We start from the raw sequence: 24338 nt of genomic DNA, 5'->3' as shown, positions 1-24338 counted from the left end.
AAAGTCACTGATGTAAGTTTCCAACCTTTTAGAAGAAAATTCAGTTTTGAAAAGCATCTTCCTAATTAAACAAGCAGTTACAAATCTTTTCCTTAAGTTTGTTTTTGGAAATGCTAATACATATATATATATATATATGTATGTATATATATGGTATTTGACAATAAGTTAAGGTGGGACAGCATATGCATACATCTTAATCAAATCCATCAGAACCACTGCCTGAATACTAGTAAAGATTTTTGTCTAGCAATGACAGGAATGGGGTCTGGTTACTTTATCTCGAACATATAAAAGTGAAGTTTTGCTGGATGAAATACATTTCAAACTGGAGGGGAAATGAGATATACAGCAAATAATGTAATTTAGAACTTGGAGTGGCTGGTAAATGTCCTATACCTTTTGGGGAAAAGGTTCAGTTTTGTCATATGGGGAATGATGCACCATATCTTTTATATACAGTGAAAGTATTGATATGTTTACAAGTTGCATGAGGAGACCCTTTTGAACATAAAGTCATTTAGCATTTGATTCTGACGTGCTGGGAATTAGCAGCTATTTATTTCCTCATCCGTATCCTTGAAATTCCTTGCTCATCTGTTGCTTCTCCAAGAAGGGAAGAAATCTAAGACAGAAGTACAGTGCCTTTACTGAAACAACAAATACATTTTTGATTTCTAATTTAAAGCTTTAGAACTTCTATTTGCTATTTCATAACTTTATCAAAATTTCTTTATAAGTTTGTAAACAAAATTTAAACATAGAATCACCCCTCTGTCCCTTATCCTATTTTTTTTTCTTTCCTTTCTTAACTTTCCTATTTCTTTTTTAAAAAAGATGTAACTTACACATTGCAAACACAGTGACTGTAACACAGTGTTAGAGGAAGACAGCTCTAGTGTCTCTATTCTCAGACTGGTAGCTGTGTAAGTGAACAGTTCAGCTTCCTTGGACTTTTAAAGGAAAAATAACAATAAAAATCTTAGACCTGAAGGGATGGGCTAAAACTGATGCTTCTTTACTGTTAATTTCCGAAATGCTGTAACTTATGAGAACCGGTTAGCTTATCTGAGCTTCAAGTATTGCTGGAGAAAGTAGAACCAGAAAAATTATTTTTTTATCCCAGTGAATTTGTTTGTTGGTAACCTGATAAACCTAAAATGTCACAGGAAGAAAATTGCCATAGTTTTAGAGACAGTCTAAAAATACTGCAGTTGCAGAATTGCCTTCAGTAAGAGTCAGACACTGAGTTTTTATGATGATGCTGTGATAATGAGTGGATTAAAGGGTATTAATTAAAAACACTATCAAGCCATATTACTATATTCTCTTTTCAAATACACTGAGTTTTAGTTCTGGTTCTAGAATATTGACTTGAAGGTACAAGTAGGATGTATGGTGAAAAAGCATGGTGATCCAGGGAGATGAATAGAATTTAAAACCACATTGTTATTGTGCTTTTCTTCAGTTATCTGCATCATGCTTTTGCTAGCAGCAGGAAATATTCACATGGAAGAGTTTGTTGGTCCATTCCTCCAGAGACAGGAAATATGAAGCTCAGAGAACAGAAATCCCAGGGTGATTTTTCAGATTTCATTTTAACAAGACTAGGAAGGCATTCAAGTTTTGTCTTGATTAATATGTTGGACAAATGTCCACCTGTGTGAATAAACAACAAAATTGACTAACTCAGCTGAGCCAGGATTTTAACCACAGACCAGTAAAAGGCATTTTTTCATGTCCAGTTCAATTATGAGACAAATTTGAACATTTTTTTTCCCTTTGAAGAACTAAAATATATACAAAACCTTTTGTTACCTGTGGATAATGCTAAAGATACCTGATTTGGGATTCCATGCAGCATTAGAACAGTGTGTCACAGCTTGCAAAGTCAAGAATAAACATCTTGATTTCTGTGCTATTTCAATAAATTAGTGAAGAAAAGTTATGGCATAACTGCCAATTTCTCAGGCAGTTGTAAGTCTTTAAAGCCAGTAAAATTGGGTATTAAATAACTATGTTGCGATAACTTTTTTCTTTTTTTTCTTTTTTCTTTTTTTTTAAAGAAAGAATAAAATTGCAGGTACAAAAATGTTTAGTTTTGTATCTTCTGTTAATGTGAAGGTCCATAGCAAAATCAATACAACTGAACTACTATTTTACATGAATTCCAGTGCAGAAACAATATTGAGCTATAGCTAAAACCAGAAAAAAAAGCTAAAACTGTACTATTTTTCACATGTATTCTTACACAGATTTCATTTCTGTCCGATTACAGAAACAGTCGTTTATTTGTTTTATGACTAAAAAGACAAAAGTTTGTACAGTACAATCTAAGGCAACTGAGTTTATTTATGAACTATTTTGTTTGCATACTGAGTAGAGCAAGATGCAAACTGGACACTCCTTGCTGTAATAGTAATGCAAATGAAACAAGTCTCTCAGTGTCTCCCAAAGCAAAGTGCAACTTCAGAGCTTCAGTGGCTGCCTGCCTGCCAGTGATGGAAAAAGCATCTTGCATGTGGCACATTTTTCTTGGGCAGACACAATAGTGAAACAGACTCTTCTGTTATGTATGTTAGTCTTACAGCATAAGTAATTTGCATAGTAATGTGTAGAAAAAATCACAGTAAGAAGTGTTTTTATTTGGGGTAGGAGAAAGTGGATTATGGGGCATTCCACATTAGCCTGGCAGGAAAAAGTCTGCTGCTTTTTCTCTACTCTTCTGGTCACCTAGATCTGAAAAATGGCTCCCTGGCAGCAGGTTTACAAGGAGGGTTTTCTAAGGCCTCAGGCAGCTATGGCTATCACTGTTCTTTCTTGGCCTTGTAAAGCAAGAGGTTGTTTGTGGAGCCTGAGGCATGGCATGCTCAAGAGAACAGCCAGCGCATCACGTCTGCTCACCCAGGAGAAATTAAATCCTCCACTCACTGGCATACATGCCAAACTGAACCCCCACCCCATGTTTTGGAGCTATGGAGGGTCAGACCCTCAGGTGTTACAGTGTCTTCTGCAGAGCTAAATCGGTTCACGTTATTTGGGTATATGACGTATTTGTCTACCCACCTACCTAATCTTGTTGCCTGTAGATTGCCAGGGTTCTGGGTTTTAGGGGCAGCTATGACCTTACTCTTTTGTCTGCTGGCCAAGGGGCTCTTAATCTCATCACAGGTTTTTATGCCTGGTGATGGACAGCTGCTGCCAGGGAGTCTCTCATCTATACTTTCCTCAGAAAGTGAGACAGGCAGTGTCTCTCCCTAAGAGAATAGGAAGCATCAATTCCTGCTGTATTCCTACTGCCTGATTTGCTTGTTTTTCTTCACATATTGACTTTTTTTTCCCCTCCTTTTCCTCTCCTAAATTTCTGTCTGACATGAGTGCATTGCTGCTGGCATTGTTCTGTGTCTGCCTGCTGTATATCCTCACAGACCGGCCTGGGGGGAACTGCTGTGGGAACAGGGGATAAATGCGGTGGTATTTTCTGTTCCTGATTTATTTATTTAAGTGTCAAGATAGAGACTGATGCTGGGAGACGTGGAATTGTTATAAGAGTAAACAAAAAGAACTTGACTGAAGTCAAGGAATCACAGCCCCTGTGCCAGCTCATGTCTACACCGTGCCAATAACTAAGAGACGGTTATTCAGTAACCTGCTGAGTTTTGTAAAAGCCCTACTGGACAAAATGAGGCTATTTCTCCATATATATTTGCACTTTTTGATGGCAGATGATTGAGCTTGGCGCTCTGTTTCTCAGCAGAGTCATACAAATTAAAGATGTCCCTCACCACAGGCTTTTGTAATGACTAAAAAACTGTGGGGTGGAGGAAGGCTCCTTTGTGCTAGTTCTAGGACATTCTCATCAAGGGAGAAATGGTGGTTGAAGAAAGCAATTCCTCATGGACCCAAGCAACTGGTATATTCCCAGCTTTCTGCACAGAGCTATGATCTGATCATCAAACCATCAATTAACTGCTCGGAATTAACTTCATAAGAATTGACTAAGTTAATTAGCGTGTGCTGAGACACCCTCCCAAAGTGTGCTTCAGTGATACTGGATACAGATGTTCATCCCAGCTCAATGGAAACACGAGTCCCAGGTACAGGCAAGCCTGTACTGCTTTCTCCTGCCCTTCCTGACATCAGAAGGATATGCTTTCTTTGAATAATATTGTTCTTATCGGACAGGCGTAATGTTCTGTGTAGTGGCTTTTGCCATGATACTGCTGTAGGCTGAAGTGTGATTACAAAATCCTTGGATTAATCCTTGTAATTGCTACTTGTGTAATGGTTTTAATGGATACTGCTTTTGTAATGAAGCATGTTAGAATTTTGCCACTGAAATTCAAATATTCTTTTTGATGCAATATGTATTTGAGTGTCCACGCTGTACTTTCAAGTAATGACATGGAGAGTAAAGGAGCTGAAATCTCTGTTTGCATTTGTATTCTTGAACTGGACAGTGGCTTTCTATTTCTGGTCTGTAGGTTTCTAAGCTTATGAAATGTACTGAAGAAATGCAAGTCATAGAAATCTTAAGTCTGTTCTGAGGTCTGATAATGTTTTAAGGGCCTATAAAATGAAAGGCTAAAACTACTGCAGTAAACCTTAATCTCAGTTTGAATCAAGATCTGAAAATATTTCCTGTTATATACATACCTGCTAGTGATCCAATTCCATTCCAGTATATATGACAGCTCTTTGCATGTAACATGAAGTGTTATATGGTGGTTATCCTTGAACAGGACCCATAACTCTTCACTTCTTGAACAAAGTTGACAAGGTGGCCAGTGTACTGCATAATTATCTTTTGTCATGCTTCACTCTTTCCAGCACAGGTATAATGGAATTTCCTCTTCTATGAATGCCTCCAGTAGTGGAGGAACATAGTCATAAAAAAATTCAGGTAGGAAGAGACATCTGGAGAGCAACTAATCCAGTATCCTTCTCCAAGTGAGGTCAGGTTGCCCAGAGCCTTTTTCAGCCAAGCTTTTTGGTATCTCTGAAGATGGAGATTTCACAGCCTTCCCGGGTATCCTGTTCATGTTCTTAACAATTCTCATTATGGAGACTTTTTTCTTATGTCCTACTGGAATTTCCCTTGCACTGATTTTTAACTGTAATCTCTTGTCCTGGTTTGCACACTTCTGAAAAGTCTGTCTTTGTATTTGTACTTCAGGTAGTAGAAGACTGCAATTAAACCCTTCTTCAGCCTTGCGCTCCTCTGGTGGAACAAGCCTAGTTCCCTTGGTGACTCTTGTGTAAGTCATGCATCAGATCCCTGAAATATTTATGAATGTTTAGAGTAACCTAGAAGTTTTCAATGTTCCCATTAACACAAAGTCTAAGACAAGGCAGAGGGTGCTCAATTTGCTTAAGTGTTTCAACGTGTTATTGCCCCTATGCATTTAATCTGCAATATTTTCTTCAGAGAAGGTCTTGATCTCATTGGAAACAGGCTGTTAATTTTGCAGGAATGGATATGACATCTGAGGTCTGGAAAGACAGCTTTATTTTCCTTTTGCTTTCCTGTCTCCTACTTGTTGCATCTAGTGCATCTCAGGTAATAATAAACTTGTTTACTTGTATGCCTTCTGTTGGCAGTATCTGGCACTGCTGTGTTTAATGAGTAATAAGTTCTCCACAAAACTTGAAGCACAAGTGCCTTTTTATGCATCAGCAATGACTTTCCTTTAACGATCGGTTTTTGAGAAAATGCTTTGGTTTTTGTTGTGGTGAGATGCACAAAGTTTAACTTGGCAGAATATTAATAGAAAGCTTTGCAAGGTGAGTGAGGGGCTTAAGCTGTGGGGTGGTGGAATGCATGTTTGCTGAGTCACCTCTATTAAAACAGAAGGAAGAATGATTATGCTTTAATTTAAACCTGGCAGAGAAAAAGGTCACCTTAATTCTCTATGACAAAAAAATTTTGCTCAAAATATGTGACTTGCCTAGAAAATTCTAAGCATGTTGTTTACGTTGATGGGATAGTGCCTGAGAACATCCATTGCTCTACTGTTTTCTTGCAGACTGTTGCGTTTTTCTAGGAAAAGCTATTGTATTGTTTCCAAGCAGGCTCTAAACCATGGCAGCCTGCCCTCTCTACCTATTTTTTCCTCTTTCTAATGCTAAAAAAGTCAAATTAGTTACTTCATAAAAGGCTTTTAAAAAAGATATTTGATATAGGTAATGTACAATAAACAACATTTGAGCGTACATATACCCATTTGAGTTTGTTCAAATCGGTCAGATGGCTTAATTATTTACCCATGTATCTGTTTGACTACGACATCTAAACCAGCATTCTTGTGCTTGATCTGGCATTTGTTGCATGGTGACTGTCAAGATACATTGAGTTAAATATGTAGAGCTGTTTAAAGACTGGAAAAGTTTTTTTTTTTCTTTTTTCTTTTTTTTTTTTCTTTTGTGGAAATCATTGACATTACATTTTTTTTGTTCCTACGTCCTCGTGGATAGTGGTGTCATCCTCTGTGTGCTGGAGCCAATGGAACTGTATTCTCTTATGCCAGATGTGAACCCTGTGCTTAGTGTACTAGATTTGTGAATGGTAAGTGTCAACCATTCTGCCTGATTTCTTGAGTATTTATTTAATGGCATTTCATTTGTTCAGTATCTTGCTAAGCTAAACTGACTTAAGTGGATTGAAACACTTGCAGTCGCCCTACAAGACTGTATTTAAATAACAGATACCTGTTTTGTTTGTGTCTGGTACAGATCTAGTGCAGTGCTGACGGGTTAGATCTAAATAACATATAGCTGAGTCTTGCTTTTAAAACCTTTCTTCTTCAGAGGAGGAAAAGTTGGGACAGGAGTTCAGGAGTTATGGAGGAGTTCGTTTCAGTTTAATGAATGGTGTTTACAGTAGGAGTATGTTATACCAGGATGGAACAAATTTATTAGCCATCTCCTTATTGTAATCCTCAGCTCAAATGTGGTCATGCTTCTTTCTGAGGTATTGAGGTCAGTGGAGTTTGTTTTCTGTAGCCTTAAATCTTAACTCTGGTTACCTAAATCTGTAGTTCTTCGTTAAGAAGTAGAACTCCACAGTCCAGCAGTCAGATTTCAGGACTTTCTGAGCAATCCTGGATAATTTCTGCAGCTTTACTTTATTTGTGAGGGTCTGGGCTTCCCACTATAAATTTTCAGGGTATAAGGAACTGTGAGTGGCACGATCCCATGTAGATCCATAGTCTACTGTGGTTAAACTATTTCTGCTAACCAAGTTAATTATCTTAAGCCAATGCCGTTGTTTTTCACTATATTGCAGTCTGTTGAAGACCATGAGTACAGTTGTCTTTAACCTTCTGGAACCCAGAGTTCCTTCTCTTGTAAATAAGTCATGAGCAGTCTGTTTTTGAGGAAGGCTGTACTGACTTCTCATGCTTGTATGGACTCCTCCCTCTAAAACTTCACTGCTGCTATTCATAAGTTCTCTGTATATTTCTAAATATTGTGTGTTGTCCTTTGGAAAGAACATAACCTCCTGCTAAATGGACAGTTATCTTCTGTACCCCTCTAGTGGATTGCCTCTCTAGAAAAACGTGATTTAAAGCTCAGCTGATTTCAATTCATAAAAGTATGTAGTACCAGCTCTGTACTCGCTCTGTTTATACAGTGTTCAGACGTATTTTCTAAATGACTCAGGGAAACTACACAGCAAGTTGCCTGCTGCCAAAGGTATTAACAGTATCTTAGCAGAATGTCTCTAGCTGATTATAACAGAGATGTGGTGGTAAAGCCTCTCAAGTCCTTCTTTCAGAAGGGTTTGGGGTTACTCTGCGTTGTGTGGCCTTTGAAGGGGAGTAGGGGGACGCAGTGCAGTCAGTTCCTGCTGGACAGGGCTGGTGAAAACATTCCAGGTGCTCCTGCAGAGTGTCCATGCACACCTTGAGTATGTGCAGCCTCTGAGTTCCCCAAAAGTATACAGCTTTACCTACACCCAAGCTTGAAACACATTTTGAATTCAGTGTGCTCGCTGGGCCCGTTCACAGTAACAGCTGAAAACAGTCAAATAAATAAAATAGATAAAAATAAATAATTTTTTAGTTTCGTCATTTTCTGTTTGAAAATTATTTGGGCTACCTGCCCCCTAAAATGATAGTGAAAGAGCATTGGGATATTCAGTGCTTTTTGCAATGAAAATTGAATAATACTTTGTTTTTATTTTTCCTTAAGGGAGACTGTGAAGCAACTGGCTAGGGCAAATAAGGCATGTAGATTGTGTGAGAAGTGAGGTCATGTTCTCCTGCTTTGTCTGCATCAGAGTTCCAGTGCAACAACTGCTGGACATAAACCACTGCTGAGATAACTCATTTTCCTGTTTCCCACAAAGGAAAAAACAGCAGCTGGGTCTGAAGTGCCCGAGATGATTTGAATGAGTTCCTCATTCTTTCTAGTTATATCTTCAATTTGATCATCAGAGCGCAAAGTGAGAAGGACCCTAAACTATCCATTGGTTCTGGGGGCTGAAACTTGCTATTTTGGAAACAAAATTGTTATGTATTTCATGCTATAAGAGGGCTATATGTCTGTCTTCAAAGGTGGAATGAATTGCACATGAAGCCCATAGTGAAGAATGAAAAACTGTAAAATACTACTATAAAAGTAATGGTTTCAGGACAGGGGTCATGTCTTAGGAGGATGGTTTGGTGGACTTTTTTTTTTTTTTTCCTCCTTTTTTCCCCCTCCTACCTCCAATAATATGGATATACCTAAATTGGGCAGAAAATAATTACTGTGGGCAAATTAAGGTCTCTTGATTGCTGATTCAGGTAGGAGGAAGGATGGAGAGTAGTCGCAAAGGGGATAGAGAATGCCAGGAAACTATAATACTTCCTGACCTTGTTGAATTGCTTGAGTTCTGTGTTGTCAGCTTCAGAAATATCTGCATTTTGTGGCTTCAATTTCATAGTGGCTCTGTTCAGAGGTGCTGTATCCAAGTACCTCTCAGTGACAAAGTTGCATTGCTTACTGACATCCTTCCTGTCTTCCTCCTCTGTGGAGAGGGATGTGCAGTGGAGTTCTGGTTTTGGAAGGTAAAGTGTGTGTGTGTGTATGTGTGTGTTCAAAATATCTGCTGTTACACACTTGTGTTAATAAAGGGAAGGCTGAAGTAGTACACTCACAGTGGGAGCAGGAGGTGGTGAGTTTTTATGAAGATAATTGATTTCTCATGGCGCTTACTCCACAGTTATGCACCATGGGGTAATTTTGCCTCTAACATAGAACGGCTTTACCTTGGTCATAGCAAGTTGGTTAGGATCCAAGTTGTCACCAGCATCTTTGTTTCAGATTTCAAATGATATTTTTTTTTGTGTTGTTATTTTGAAATGGAATTTGTACTCAATAAGTGTCTTAGCCTTTATTTTTAAGGAAGTTCTAGAAAGTTTTCTGCTTCTTAAAGGTAGTAAATTTGAACACTGCGTGTTTAAGTGTATTTGGTATGTAAACTGTTTTCACAGTATATGTTTATATTTTCTATTTTAGTAATTCCCCTTTTGCTTTTACAAGAAAAGACTTAAGACAAAACTTTCTTTCTTTTTAATTCAACTTTTTTTGTACCTTAACATCTTAGGATGAATATTTAAACAAACTTCAGTCTTGCTTCAAAATGTCCCTCTGTGCATCTTCTCACAAGGACTTTTCTCAGTTGCTGCCACTTCAGGATATTGGATGTAATAAAACAGAAATTAAAAACTCGCCCGCTGGTATCAGCTCTCCAGTTCCCTACAGCTGTAATCAGTCCACACTGACAGCAGAACAAAGTCCGATCTATATTCCTTCGTCTTACGTGGAAAACAGACATGAATATTCTGCAATGGCGTTCTGCAGTCCTGCTATGATTAATTACAACATTACCAGCAACTTTGGTGATCCAGAGAGTGCATCTGTGAGGCAAACGTCAAGCCCAAATGTGTTATGGTCTGCTCCTGGCCATCTCTCCCCCCTGACACTGCACTGTCAGTCATCGCTTCTCTACGCGGAGCAACCCAAGAGCCCGTGGTGCGAAGCAAGACCAGTGGAGCCAGTGCTACCTGTGACCAGGTGAGTAACACTCACTTGTTTAAAACTTTGCTAACTATTATTTACAGCTTCTTTAATTCTGTTAAGTCTCTCTCTCTCTCTCTCTCTTTTTTTTTTTTCTAATATTTGACTTCTATGTGTTGATCTGTCTGAAAAACAAAGCAAAACCAAAAAACCTCTACCAAACATCAAATCAGTCCTCTTACTTTGCTATTTTTTTTTAATATAACTTCTGAAATAGGATTTTTTTCCAATGGCTCTTTAGAAAACTATGCAGTGACATAAAGTACTGTAAATGCCTTCAATGTAGGTATTGCTGTGTGTAAACAAAAGTTGAAGGCTGCTGGGTACTACTTTTAATAAAAATGAATTTTGCTCTGGCAGATTAAGTCCTCTGGGTGAAATAAATAAAGGTTTATTCTATTTTCCTTCTCATAAAAGTTGTTTGATTTCCATTTGATTTCCATTTTACCAGGATTTTTTTTTTCTGCATTGAATAGTTATAAAGGTTTTCATGAACTTAGAATTTAAAGGAAAGTTTGTCTTTTTTTTTTTTTTTTTAATATTGACAGTCATGCCATAGCATACATCATGTTCGGAAGAGTGTTGTTACTGAAAAAGCCTGACTTTTTGTTGTTGCTCTTTTGAACTGACTTTGTATAAAGGCAATATGAACAGTAGCTTCACAGGCTAAATTTTTCAGCAGTAAAACCATTTGCAAAAAGTCTTCCCATGCTGCACATTCACTGATGTTACAAACCATAAGATATCTGTACATCATCAGCTGATAAAATTACTCCATTCACATTCACAACAGCTGTTTTATGGATGAAAACACGAGGCATCACAGGTGCTGTTCCTGTTCTACCAATTGCATGTTTATTCACAGGGCTCCTCATTTAACTTCAGCAGTGATTGTCAGTATGAAAACCAGTGCGTCCTGGCAAAAAATCTAGTTCAATTACTAATAAAGGACTTGCATTATTTTTGCTACTACCCACATTCCTTCTGCAATGGGTGGGCCCTATGTTGTCTGCGCAGGGCTGAGGCGTGAGATCTAAGTCTGCTTCAGACTCATGGACTGCAAAAATCTGCAGCATGGCTACTTGAATAGTCTGCCGTTGGAGTCAGCAGAGTAACAGGCAGTTCTGGAGTGCAAACTTGCTTCGGGTGTAGGTGTGTGGATTGGGAGAGGCTATTTGAATAGCACCAGTATACAAAAGGATTCCCTGAGCAGGTGTCCAATAAATAGGGCTAACAACTGAACTCTTCCCACTTCGGTTAATGTTTCAAAACAGACAGGTCTGGGAAAGCTGCTGTAGGATAGTGTTCTAAGCTGTCCCGATGGTGGGACAGCAACTGGAACAACCCAACAGCAAGAGTTCTGCATCTGGTGCTCTGCAGCATGCTCTCTACATAGGCAGAAGGGAAGCCAAGCCTGTCACCCTGGTGTTCAGGTAACTAAGTCTTATGCCTTTTGTACAGATTCTATGGACTATTGCTCCTGTAGCTGATGATGATGACTTTATTTAAAGGGGAGAAATCAATGAAATTTGGAGTCTAATTTTATGTATGGTCTTCGTCTTTCAGCAGCAAGTAAATATTATAATTCTTTATAATAATATAATATAATAATTTATAATATAAATATATATATTTATATATATATTTATAATATAAATATATAATAATATAAGAATTTCTTGCTATCTGGACCTTTTCAGTGGTCCATTTGTCTCAGTATGATGCATTGTAACCCCCCTCTGTCTACAGGAGTTGTAAAACAAACAAAAAAAATTGTTTAATTTGACATGCAAACACAAAAGACAAGAGCTGTAGTTCCCTTCTTGTGGATATCTGGCCTGAAATAAAGATGTATTTTCTTTTTATCCTTTGGTGAGGTCTTAAACTAATGTCATGAACATTGTATTTATTGCCATGGGAACAATGACTGTGACACTACATCTTTATACCTTGAAGGAAGAGTTCTTGGGATTGAAATTTAAAGGAATAGCTCTGGGGGAAGGGAGAGACTAATGCTGCAAAGTGTAAGTAATTCTAAACAGTGTTGTAGTTCAAGAAAAAGGGGAGGGGGGGAGGGTGTTTGAATGATGAATAAGAAAACATTACCACATAGTTAGGTCTGTTATACAGTTTATTTTACCTTTAAAAATAAAGCAAAAGTCTCACTGTGAGAGGAGTTTATTTTCCCTGGGTGTAAACTTCCATTAGCATTAGCTAAACTAATGTAGTCCACTTTGCTACAGCTGATCATTGTGTCATTTGGACCTTCCTGTAGATCAGCTTGAAATAAGAAACTTGAATTCTGTGCATTCCTGTTCCCTGAAAATAAGTTCATTATATGAAAACAGAAGAATTTTTATTTAACTTTGCTAAATGTTATTCAGCGTGGTCCTTTTCTACAACAGTAGTTCAACAAAAATGAACTGTTATTCCATGTAAAAATAGACATGAATCTTTAGAGCTCCTTTTTTTTTGTTTGTTTGTTTGTTTCTTCAGCAAATGACGGGAATTTAGTGATGCAGACTGTTTCTTTCTATTGTATGTCCTATAGCTAGTGAAGATAATAGAAATAGTGTCATACATTTTGTTGGTGCAGAATTGGTATATCCAAACACTCCACTTATGTTAAAATGAAACAAAGAGAAAAGGAATGTGACAGTGTAATTATATGATATTTAGGAGTAATCTGGCAGGGAGTCTGAGACTGATTTCTGCCTTCATGCCCTAACTAAAAGGTTTTTAATTAAAGAAAAAAAAGGTTTGATTTTAAAATGGACAGATATATTTCTTTTCAAAAAGTGTTAGGAAACTTTAATGAAGGTGCCAGACTGATTCTTCTGGAACTTAATTTGTTCCTCCCTTCTACTATTTTCCTTGTACTTCTGACTAATTGCAGAAAGAACATGTAAGTAAAGGTTTGTGCAGGCCAGCAATGCTTGCTTGATTACAAATTATTTAGTAACTACATTTGCCTTGTTCACTGTGCACTAATATTTTATTTATGCATTGTTTAAACTCTGCTCTGAAGCTATAATTATTTGTTTTATCCTCCTATGCTATTTTTTAAAAATTGTGTTACTTCTGTAGAGCACTCAAAAGTATCTTGAAAACTCTCTGAAGTGATGGATTGGCATTTCAATTTTATGATGAAGGAGTTAGAGATTAAGCAATAATATGTCCCTTAATCTTCAGATACCTATGGCACAATTTTCGTCATATTAATCAGTGTTTGGAGCAGAACCTGTGCTCTGGAGATATAAATATTGACAGTTTTGTGATATTAACACCTCCAGATGTTATGGTGGAGGGAGTCTCTAGAAACTGAGGAAGATAAGGATTGACAAGTATTCTGCAGCTGACTTTTACCCAACATCTTCTACATGTTCTGGAAGAGAAAGGAAGAGGTTTAAACTCCTTGGAGGAAAACTCAGTAACTACAAGACTCTCCTTGGACTTCCAGCATGCTAAACAGGGCAAGAGTATGAGCACAGGAAGCAACAGTCTCGGATACAGCCTTTGTCATTGTACGGCTTATGTTCATATGGGATTGAATCATCTCCAGGCAGTGAATGAGCCAGTGGCCTGTAGGAGGGAAGCCTATTAAGAAATGATAAAATCTGGCCTGTTAATTTTTAACTTCACAATTTTTTGCTTTTTTGTTGTTGTTGTTTTTCTAGGTGTCTTTTGTTTTTGATTTTTCTTTTCCTCCCTCTCTTTATAAAGCAAAATAGTTTAGGTTTTAAAAAAAGCATGGCACACAACAAATGCTATGAGTAAATCTGGCTAATTGCCACAGTTCTTAATTTTTAATAAAAAGTTGAATTTAGGCTCAAATTTTCCAGGTGTAGCATATGCATCAAACACATGCTGTGACAGAGCTCAGGCCTTGGAGATCCTTTTGGGTCACTTGCAACTTGGGATATTCCATGATTTTGTGGAAGCTAGAAGGAATTAAGAGATGTGATAGATATTGAATAACCTAAATAGTTCTGCTGATTCTTTCGCCTTTAGGGTAATCATCTTGTCACTGTTGATGACTAGTAGGAAATCGCTGACTTGTTACCTTCCGAAAAAAAATCTTAGTTCTCTTTAGGGAAACATAATATCTCTATATAGAAATCATGATCATAAATAGAGAGCAGCCAGGGTACATCTTCCTTTTTCCTGCATCCTTTTGTGTAGGAGTTTTGTGGGCACACAGCCAGCTATGGCCAGTTTTAGTGGAGGACCTGGCAGCTTAATCATCTGCTGAGCATGCTTGAGTACACCAGCCACACAAGCGATGGGAAGCGGCCTCTAACCATGTGTGAGGCTACCTGTTCTGTTTCGTCGTTTGTATGGATAAGCTGCCCCATCACGAAGTCCTCAGGGAAATGAATATGTACCTTAAGGCTCTCGACTATTTCCTAGCTCTGTTGTCCTTAAAGACAGCAATAACAAAATGATTGGTTTTGAACCTCCTGCTGCACTGCCACAGCTATTGCCGGTGAGCAGATTTCATGCTCGTTGAGCCTGCGGGAGGGATTTGTTCCAGACTGCTGCTCTGCGTGCAAGCTGTTTGCCACAGCCTGTGGAAGTCACGTAGCTTGCATGTATGCGGGGTGGCTGATGCTTCTTTCTAGAGAATGAAACACTCACAATGACTGGAAGGTAACAAGCGGCGCTCCTTGGTGAGATGTTACAGTGTGTACTTTTTTCTGTATTTTCATCCATAGCATCTCTGCTCTTTAACAAGGGCAATAAACATAGTTTGCTACAGCATATCAGTCAGTCACTGAGATGCTCTCCAGCTGATACAGATTCTCTTCTGATTCTCACAATTGGATCTTGATTCCCAAGTACAGCTTAAAAATATATCTCTGCTGCTAAAGTGAAATGCCAAATTACTTTTTCTTCCAAATACAGGGAAATGGAAAGGAATAGCAATATGTTTTCCTCTTTGCTTTAGCAGCACCTTAGGTATGTGTGATACAGCTCCTTTATTCTAGGGGAGAGTTTCTCCACATTGGGCTTCCTAGTGTGGCAGAAGTGCAAATATTTAGTGATTGAGAAATTCATTAACTGTGTATGTAACCAGAGACCAGGGTCATTAAACATCTAAACACCATTATTTCCTGTAACATCTGAATAAATGAACGTTTAAAAAAGATTATTATTACTGTTGTTTAAAGAAGCTTGCAGTAACTTGTTTCTTCAATAAATACTGTAACTTTCCTGTTTTGGAATTTGCTGAGAAGCACCTTTTTTCCTTTCTGACTCTTCTACTAGAAAATTGTGGCATGTTCTCCTCAAATACTTGTAAACTCAATGATTTTTCATTGGCATGTGGGTGTGTTTATTCTTACCTCCTGTCATGAAACCGGCACAAAGTCTACTTTCAACATGTTAGTTAAAGCCTCTTCAACAACACTTTCAACATATTTCTGCTGTTCTGTTTAAACTTGCTCTCGTTGGTGAACAGGTTTCTTCTGCTCTGGAGCGTATTCTTCACAAGTCACAGATTGTGCCACCTGCTGTCTTATTCAAACTGAAGTTTCTTCTCTTTAATACTGCTGGAAGGCAGTAGAACTCTGCAATTCCTAGTTTGTGCCTCTGAGCTTAAGTGTGTACCGTTAAGTTCACTCTACAGCTTCCCTTTCATCAGACTGCTGCTGAGAGTTTGCACATGACAGTATTTTCTCTCTAGCTAGAATCTGTATTGACCAAGAAGGTAAGACATGCTAAAACCACCAAGAAAACAAGGTCCAGAAAGTATACAATGGATGTGTTTCCTATGCCTAAAACCTGGTTTACTGACAATCTTATTTCCTTTCCTCTTGCTGTTTGTTTACAGGATCTTGGTGTCAGGAATTGGCTGTTATTTCATGTTATTGTCCCATTCTAATTTTAATCCAGTTGCTAAGAATAGTTCCAATGAGCTGGAACTATTTGCAGCACTTCAGAAATGCAGGCATCTTATTAACTTAAGTGGAGAAAACATTTTTATTGATGTTGTTTCTCCATCATTCTTGTATTCGGACTTTCTTTTACTTAGCATTTCCATTGTTAGGGTGATCAATGTGGGTGGTCACCTTGAACAGAAAACTTTGTTTTATGTTATGAATTGATGTTGTAGACTCAGATTCACATTTCATGTGAAAAATAATGAAACCCTTTGCTAGATTTATGTAGTTATGACAGAGCTAGATTTATTTTTTACTCTTTTATAACATGTTTTTCTTCTCTATCAGAGAGACATTAAAAAGAAAAACTAATGGCAATGACTGTACAAGCCCAATTGCAAATAATCCTGGTTCAAAAAGAGATGCCCACTTCTGTGCGGTCTGCAGTGACTATGCTTCAGGATATCACTACGGAGTCTGGTCATGTGAAGGCTGCAAAGCATTCTTTAAAAGAAGTATTCAAGGTAGGTAAATCAGCTTTTGATAATTTTGCTCAGATAAATTGTTTCATATGATGAGAGACTGCAGTGGTTGATCTAGTAGTGAGTTAATCTAAAATCCTTGTGCATGGTTGCATATAGAAAATAGAACAACATGTGATTTGACTGCTTTATCTTTTGGTTCTTATGTGATCAAGATCTGGAAATGTTACAGAACAAACAAATGATTTCTTTAGAGAAGAGGTGGAATACATGGCATGGGAGAGCCCTGCAGCAAAGGCCTCTATGGGGATGGCACTGCACACCTGTGAATCTGATTGCAGTTTGTGTCCCAAAGCAGACACAGTAATCGTGAATTTCTTGCAACAGACACAGAGTAGGTAATTGTCTGAAGACTTTGCTTGCAAGGAACTATTCCTGACAAGAGTATATTGCCTGGAGCTGTTGTCACAGCATATAATATGTACACAGTATGTAGGATATAAAAATGTGTAGTAAATACTAGGTACGAACCTGATTATTATTTTTCACTCATCCTGCTCCTAAGGCCTACGATGCAGTATTTCTTACTCTGATAGATCTCTCTATCTAAGGTCATGACTTCAGTGTTTAAATTCTCAAATATTTTTTATTTAATTCAGATTTGCTGAGTGGTTGCAGGATGAAATAGATGTAGTTCTCCATGGTTGTTATCACAGCCTACAGGCAATGACTTATGCACCACACTGCAGATTTGAATCACTCTAGCTCTTTAACCCTGGCCCCGTTTATTATGTTCTTTGGCCTCATCTGGGACCTCTTGGTGGGAAACTTAATTAGATTGACATTGGATACTAACTGCAGATGCTAACACAAACTTCTGTCCTTATTTGGTCTGTAATGTTCCCTTCCTCTTCTGCACAAGGCCTTCAGAAATCTTGAGGTGGGCTTTTTTGGTTCAATGTGGCAGAATTGGTGTCACCATTAGAATCAAACTTAATTCAAACCTTGTTTTCCTTGTCAACTTATTGTGCAAGTTCTGCTTGGGTGAATAACAATTTCTATGAACTGTTGCAAGTTCTTCTGATTTTTAACATAATTGAAGAGAACTTTGTCTCCAGTTCATCACAAATGAATACTGAATTTGATCTCAAAGTGTTTTTTGTCAGGAAAATTATTTGCCTGCCCTTGTGTTGCTCACATGTGCTTTGGCCATGAAAAAGTTACCCACTGTGGCTTTTTATACACCTTAATGTACCCTGTCAGGTAACATTTGTTTGTAATTCAAATAAATGAAAGCAAGTTCTTGGCATAAAGCACTATCAAGCATTCAGTTGCAACTGTTGTTATGAAGGATGTTGCTTATAAAAATCAAAAACTTCTGGGCTTACCACAGCCCAGCATTTAACAATTGGGCTATGGTGGGCCCAGAATTAGTATTAAATGATATGATTGGACAAATGTGTGTGGTCTCCTCTGCTTGTCTAAGTTTGTAGCATAGCATATTGGTCCCACATCTCTGAACATCTGCCTGCAAACAAAATTATCCCAAGGCCACAGGAGTTTAAAACCCTTTTATACTTTTGTGTGCTTGGATTATAGTGCAACAGAGAGCCTCTTCCTCCTTTCCCCCCATGTTGTGTGAAGAGTGACAAACAGTAATTTGTTTTTCAGTCTTATCTGCCAGTAGGAAATAGGACAAACTGTAACCTGATCTCTTCTTTTTAAAACTCTGTCAGTTCAAAAATTCAAGGCTAATATTATTTTAATTTTGCAAGGAAATAGTCACAATGTTTCAGTTAAATAATTATGCTTGGGGACATGAACTATTGGACTTGCTCATGAATCAAGGCAAAACCAAAACAAACAAAAAAAAACATACTTCTAGACTGCTCTATCTTTGCCTGGTCTATTCTTAATGTTTGAAAAAATAACTTTGAAAAGCAACTTGAGAGAAAAAAAGATTACAAAATGTAAATGATTGAATATTATTTGCATTCTTTGGTAACTACTGCAAGAGAGACTTCCATTATTTGGTAGTAGGTGATTTGATTGTATTTAGACCAAGATCATAGTTGAATTTAGTTTATATTAATAAACTTTTGGACCTGATTATTGGTTAATGAAATACAACAATGTAAAGGGGAGGGCGCGGGAGATGTGGGGTGAAGTGAGAGAGAAAGGGAAGGCAACAAAAAGTCTGTATTGGAAACTGATGCAAATCAGGCAAAAACTTGTCCAGTTATAGCTTCTGCTTTATTTTGTATTATACAGTATGCATTAATTTATGTTAGCCTTTCTACCTTGGGCTGCCTTTTTATCTTTTTTTTTTCTTCTTCTTTTTTCTTTTTTAATTAACTTTAGTTAGGGTCAGTTCTCCAAAGGCTTCCTCATTCCTGGAACTCACCATGTCAGAGAGAGAGAGCTCAGTAAATAGAGCTGTAGTTTCCTTAAATCTTGCAGGACTGAGACTGTATACACTGCTATTTTCAACTGTGCAGAGGAAAAAATCTTCTATCTGCCACCTGTAGAATCTCAAAATACAGTAAGAAGTTGGAGATTGAGAGTTAACATCTACAAGAGCATATGTCCCATTTTCAAAAATGAGTTAGTATTAGAGGATGTTTGGTTATCTAGCAGTCACCAGTAAATGCTGATCTACATTGTCTGGTTACTTTTGAGGACACAGATTAACATCTTCAGTATAGCATAAATACATATTTGCATAATTTAAATTAATGGAGCTTAGATATGTGTATAAGACAAAGTTGGGATGCTTAAAATCAAGAAGATTCTGATATGGGAAATGGCCAATAGAGATTGATGGAGATGTTACATTTTCTCTCTTGTACTCTGCTGCAGGACATAATGATTACATCTGCCCAGCTACCAATCAATGCACAATAGACAAAAACAGGCGCAAAAGCTGCCAGGCATGCCGGCTACGGAAATGCTATGAAGTGGGAATGATGAAATGCGGTGAGTTTTTTGTGTCAGTGTTTCTTGACTGGGTTTTAACTTCTCTTTTCCTTCAGCCAATTCTGTACAGCTCCCCATCGGAATCCTATGAAGGCACGACAAGGCAATTAGAGCAAGGTTTAAGCTGGTTTTATATGTAGGAATGCACTGATTCTTAAAGCAGAAAAAGAGTTTTATTTTCAGAAGAAAACCTATGGGAAGGAGCAGGGAGTAGGTTAAATGCAGGTAAACCATAGCTCCTCTGCAGAGCTATGTGAACGCAGTTTATTTGCATCTGCAGAATGGGAAACCAAGTACTACTGCTGCTTGAGCCTCAACTGAAATCCCTTATAATATGGGGTAGATGAGCCTGTACTGTGTTCTCTGTTTGAATGTAATGAGAGAACAGCAGCACTGCATCAGAACAGTAGTAAATTAGCCCAGTGTCCTGCCTCCAGTGGTGACAGCGTGAATGCCTAGGGAAGAGTAAGTGAGACTAACAGCTAAGTGAAGCTACTGCTGAAAACTTTGAGGACAGAAGAGGTTTCTTTCATTTAATAGGCCTCAATGGAAAAATCAAATAGTAATTTGTACAGTGTCCCGCTTTTAGTCCTGAAAAGTCCTAGCACCTACAACATCCCATAGCAAGGAGTTCTGCAGCTTGACTACATGTCTTATAAAGAACAAGCTATTGTTGCTTCTTATAGTTTCCCCAGTGTACATATCAGAAATAGGCTGGGAAAACATTACATAGAAAAACTAGAGTGGAAAGGACAAGGTCACTGTGTCTGGTCCTTGGTGATTTGCAGGCATGCATCTTATTTCGACCCATTTAATGCAGATACCTATTTCTATTTCAAGGCTAGACAGTGTTTTCACTCTTCCACTGCTTTGATCTGAAGTCTGTTTGCAGAATATTATTTCTTTCATTAAGAATATTCTTGTGAATACCAGTCTGCATTTATTGCTGGATGGTTAATGCCCATTTATTTTTGTGGCAACGATGTCTTGTAGCTTAGAGGCTCTTTTCTTTATTGTTAATGCTCTAGTTGTATTTATGGACTACAGTCATATCCCCTCACAACCTTCTTTTATTATGCTAAATAAACCAAGCAATTTCCTCTTCTTGTAAAATAGGACAGTAGACAGATTTTTGGAAGTTAGGGTAGCTTGTCCCTCAATATGCTCTAGTTTGGAATAATCCATTTTGCACTTGGGTGACCAGAATCATGGAAGATATTCCTGTGAACTCTCCTCACTGTAATAGCATTAAAACTTATCTGTTCCTGCAGGAGGTCTTCTCTGCATGCAGCCCAGGATCCTGTTTGCCTTTTCATTGGTTGCATCTTGCTGACAGTTCATAATCATTCAATGAGTTGTTACGATTGCAGCCTCCTTGTTCATTTCTAGATGATAACTCCCAGCTTAGAGCAACAATTTCAATTGTTCCTTGTATTACTTTTGTACTCCTGAAGCACGTTTAGTTTCTGTTGCTCAAGTCAGCTAGGTCTTTCTAAATGAAGTTCCTATCTTCTGCAGCGATGATGCATCTTAGCTTTGTCATTGTTTTTCATTAATAAGTTCTTAGCTACCTTTGCTGTCTGGCCTCCAGAAAGGAAAGCCATACTCTTGCAAAGAAGATGCCTTTTGAAGCTTTAATTTCTGAGTAATGTTGGTATCATTTGTTCATCTTTATGACTGAGAATTTTACTCAATGCGTAAGTCTCTCTGAGAGTGTTTTCTATCATGATTCAGCATTGGATTTGGAGAGCTTTTGAAAAGATTGATTCTACTATAATATTATAAGATGGTTCTCCACAATGCTTTCCTTAAATTAATCCTTTTATTCTTATTGTCCAGGAAGTCCTGGTTTGTGATTAGGCTTCATAGATGCTAAGGTATTACAAGTAATAAAAGATGATAATATGTAATTATGTCTTGGTCCATGTTCCTTTTAATCTTGTCACATAATCATAAACATTTTTCCCTACAATATGTTTATAGTACGTTAATGACACTTTGAAACTTATAAATGTCTTCATTTTTATATTAAATATAATAGATGTGTCTATTATATCTAATATATTAAATATAATAAGTAACAGGAGTTATATTTTAAAAATAATTAGTTTTCTAATTAGTTTCAGTAGCACTGAAATCTGAGAATCATGAGAATATAATTTGAGAATCTTTAGAATTTAATTTGAAAAAAAAGGAATATAAAAATTACATGTTTGCTAATTGAAGCAGAATTGCATGAATTACCTGATGAGTTAAGAGGCATCTGTGAATGACAGACATTTAAACGAGACAGATTTTAAGAGTGTTATTTCTTGCATGAAACATAAATGACACTTCCTGCAGATCAGAGTGTTTATCTTTCAATTTTTTTCTTCTTAGAGACATGCTTTAATACCACTTTTGTACTGTAGAAAGCCATAAAAGAGTACATTTTCTTTTTAATGAAGGCTTTTCCCAAGTCTCTGTGCTTTTCCCAGGTCACTTAGTGAATGCATGGGTTCACTGCTGCTAAAACCCTGCACAGGATAGAATGGTTTGTAAAAGCATATTTACTCAGCAGAGACTTGTTGTCCAGCAGAAGTGATAAAAGAGCCTCAATTACCACTTTGCCAGTTCATGAAAGCTTGCCATAAACTCCACACTGTTTGCATGACATCTTTAAATCCTCATTTTGTATGTTATCAATGGATGGCTTGGCCAAAAAAAAAAAAAAAAAGTGTGTGTTTATATATTCACGTATGTTTCTGCGGGTAAATGCACTTGGGTAGTATATGCCATCTTTAAAACAGTGGGAGGTAGTAGGAAAACGTTGCTTTGGAGTTTCCTGGTCTGAAATTCTCTTGGGTGTCATTGCATTCATAAACATAAAGAAGTCAACTTGACAAGCCACAGGTATTTCAGAAGAGGCTAGCTTGGAGGTGCTTAATATCAAGGTGATAATGGATTTTCTAACAGAACATATACCACCACTTCCAAAAGCACAGGGTCTCAGACGCTGCATCTGTAAATTTCTCTGCAGGAAGTTTGTGTTGCCTACTGTTCCAATCAAGAAAACTGCTGCAAATTTTGGCATTAGGAGCAATGGTAGAAAACTAATTGCTAAGCACTGTCACCAGGAACAAGGAAAACAGAATTAGTACACATTTATTAAAAGTAAATTCTGCTCTGCAAATTTGAATAAAATTGATCGGGATAAAACAGATCTTCTCTTAGAGCTTTCTGGTGTTCACCTGAGGATCCTGAAGTGGACTAGGCTGGTGGCCCGGGGCAGTAAAGAGGAGAGGAGTTGCTTCATCACTTTGCTATAGCCACTCTGTGAGCAGCTGGACCACTGCTTTTCTTTTTTTGCTTCCTGAGGCTCGAACAAACATTCTTCCATAAGACGACTTCAGTTTCCCTGTTGTCCCTGTTGGACTAGACTTACTTTTCCAAACAAAGATTGGTTTTGCACCCTTCCCAACAAAATGTGGAAGCTGAGGGGCCATGCTAAAAACTGATGGATAGATACTGCCCTGAATACTGGCACCATTCCATAAGTTTGCAGGAAAAAAAATAATAAAAGACTTCTATGTGGGGTCATACGAAATGTGAAGTTCAGGATTTAGCTCTTTTTCTCCTGTATTTGTCTGCTGTATGCAGTTTCTAGATAGCACTTTGAAATACAGTAAATTGCTTTTCACATAGAAAGTAAATGGGGAAAAATGTTTCGAGGCATTCCCTGGACATCAGATGTATTAATTGTATTTTAGCTATTTTAGAAACCATTGCAATTTCAGCTCTTGTTCTCATATGTCCATGGCAGACAGCAGCTTCTTTGTCAGTAGGCCTGCTCGATGAATACAGGCATATTCACCAGAACACTTGCATTTGCTTTCAAAGGTGATTTGAGTGATAATGGTTTACTAATGTATACTTGAGAACAGAAAGTTTTAAGCTCAAACACTTACAAACTGATTATAATATATTCAGTGGTAGATTCTGCAATTCCTGCTGAACTGGCTAGTTACGTAAGCAGTTGCCAGGAACCAAAATCAATGTTAAGAGCAACATGCCCACCATATCAGACAGACGTTTGCAATTTTCAAAGAATTTGTAAAGAACGTGTTGATTTAAAAAGGGTGTGTTCTACTGCCAATAACACCTGTTGTGATTTATTCATGGTTGAGTGAACAACCGACTCATTATAATAAGCTAACACAGAATACCCCGAGTCATAAGAGACCCACAAGGTCCATGGAGTCCAACTCCCGGCTCCACACAGGACCACCCAAAAATCAGACCATCAGACCATTGTCCAAGTGCTTCTTGAATTCTGTCAGGCTCAGTGCCATGACCACTGCCCTGGGGAGCCTGTCCCACTGCCCGACCACCCTCTGGGTGCAGACCCTTTCCCTAACCCTCAGCCTGACCCTCCCCTGTCCCAGCTCCATGCCGTTCCCTCGGGTCCTGTCGCTGTCCCCAGAGAGCAGAGCTCAGCACCTGCCCCTCCGCTCCCCTCGGGAGGGAGCTGCAGGCCGCCGTGAGGCCTCCCCTCGGCCTGCTCTGCTCTGGGCTGAACAAACCAAATGACTGATGTGTCTCATTTCTTGTGTTCTTCTGATCACTTACCCATGTGGCTTATGGTGCTGTAACTGGAGGTCTTGCCCTTGATCCAGCATTCTCAGCTGAATACAGCTGTTTTCTTATGCAAAGAATTGTTCTAAATAAGAAGAGTGCAGTAGGAAGAATGATCATCTTGTGCACTTTTCCAATTCCCTGGATTACCTTTATATGAATGAATATTAGCTATTAAGTATATTTAGGGAGTTTGTGGTAAGGTCAGTAACAGTCCCTAACCTTGGAAACTTTGTTTTATTGGTGTGTCTTTAAAAGACAGATCCACATCTCTGTCTAGTTAAGGCAAACATTAAGCTGGTCTGTAATTATTTCCTCA

The 24338-nt window shown here is 38.0% G+C and overlaps 1 protein-coding gene across 3 annotated transcripts in view; it reads left to right on the top strand.

The window, feature by feature from the left end:
* Positions 1–24338, top strand: part of ESR2 (estrogen receptor 2) — a 50954-nt gene that overhangs the window by 5178 nt on the left and 21438 nt on the right. For 2 of the 3 annotated variants that reach the window (XM_040559670.1, XM_040559672.1), the window contains exons 2-4: positions 9593–10062; positions 16296–16471; positions 19289–19405. In XM_040559670.1, the coding sequence (XP_040415604.1) occupies positions 9593–10062; positions 16296–16471; positions 19289–19405 (763 nt within the window). Of the gene's footprint in view, positions 1–6520; positions 6566–9592; positions 10063–16295; positions 16472–19288; positions 19406–24338 lie in introns of those variants that run through there. The other variant, XM_040559671.1, reaches the window with a different exon arrangement.

The sequence above is a fragment of the Cygnus olor genome, chromosome 5 (genome assembly GCF_009769625.2).
Source record: "Cygnus olor isolate bCygOlo1 chromosome 5, bCygOlo1.pri.v2, whole genome shotgun sequence".
Lineage (NCBI taxonomy): Eukaryota > Metazoa > Chordata > Aves > Anseriformes > Anatidae > Cygnus > Cygnus olor.
The sequence above is the reverse complement of the archived record's forward strand: the minus strand, read 5'-3'. Positions and strand labels throughout refer to the sequence as shown.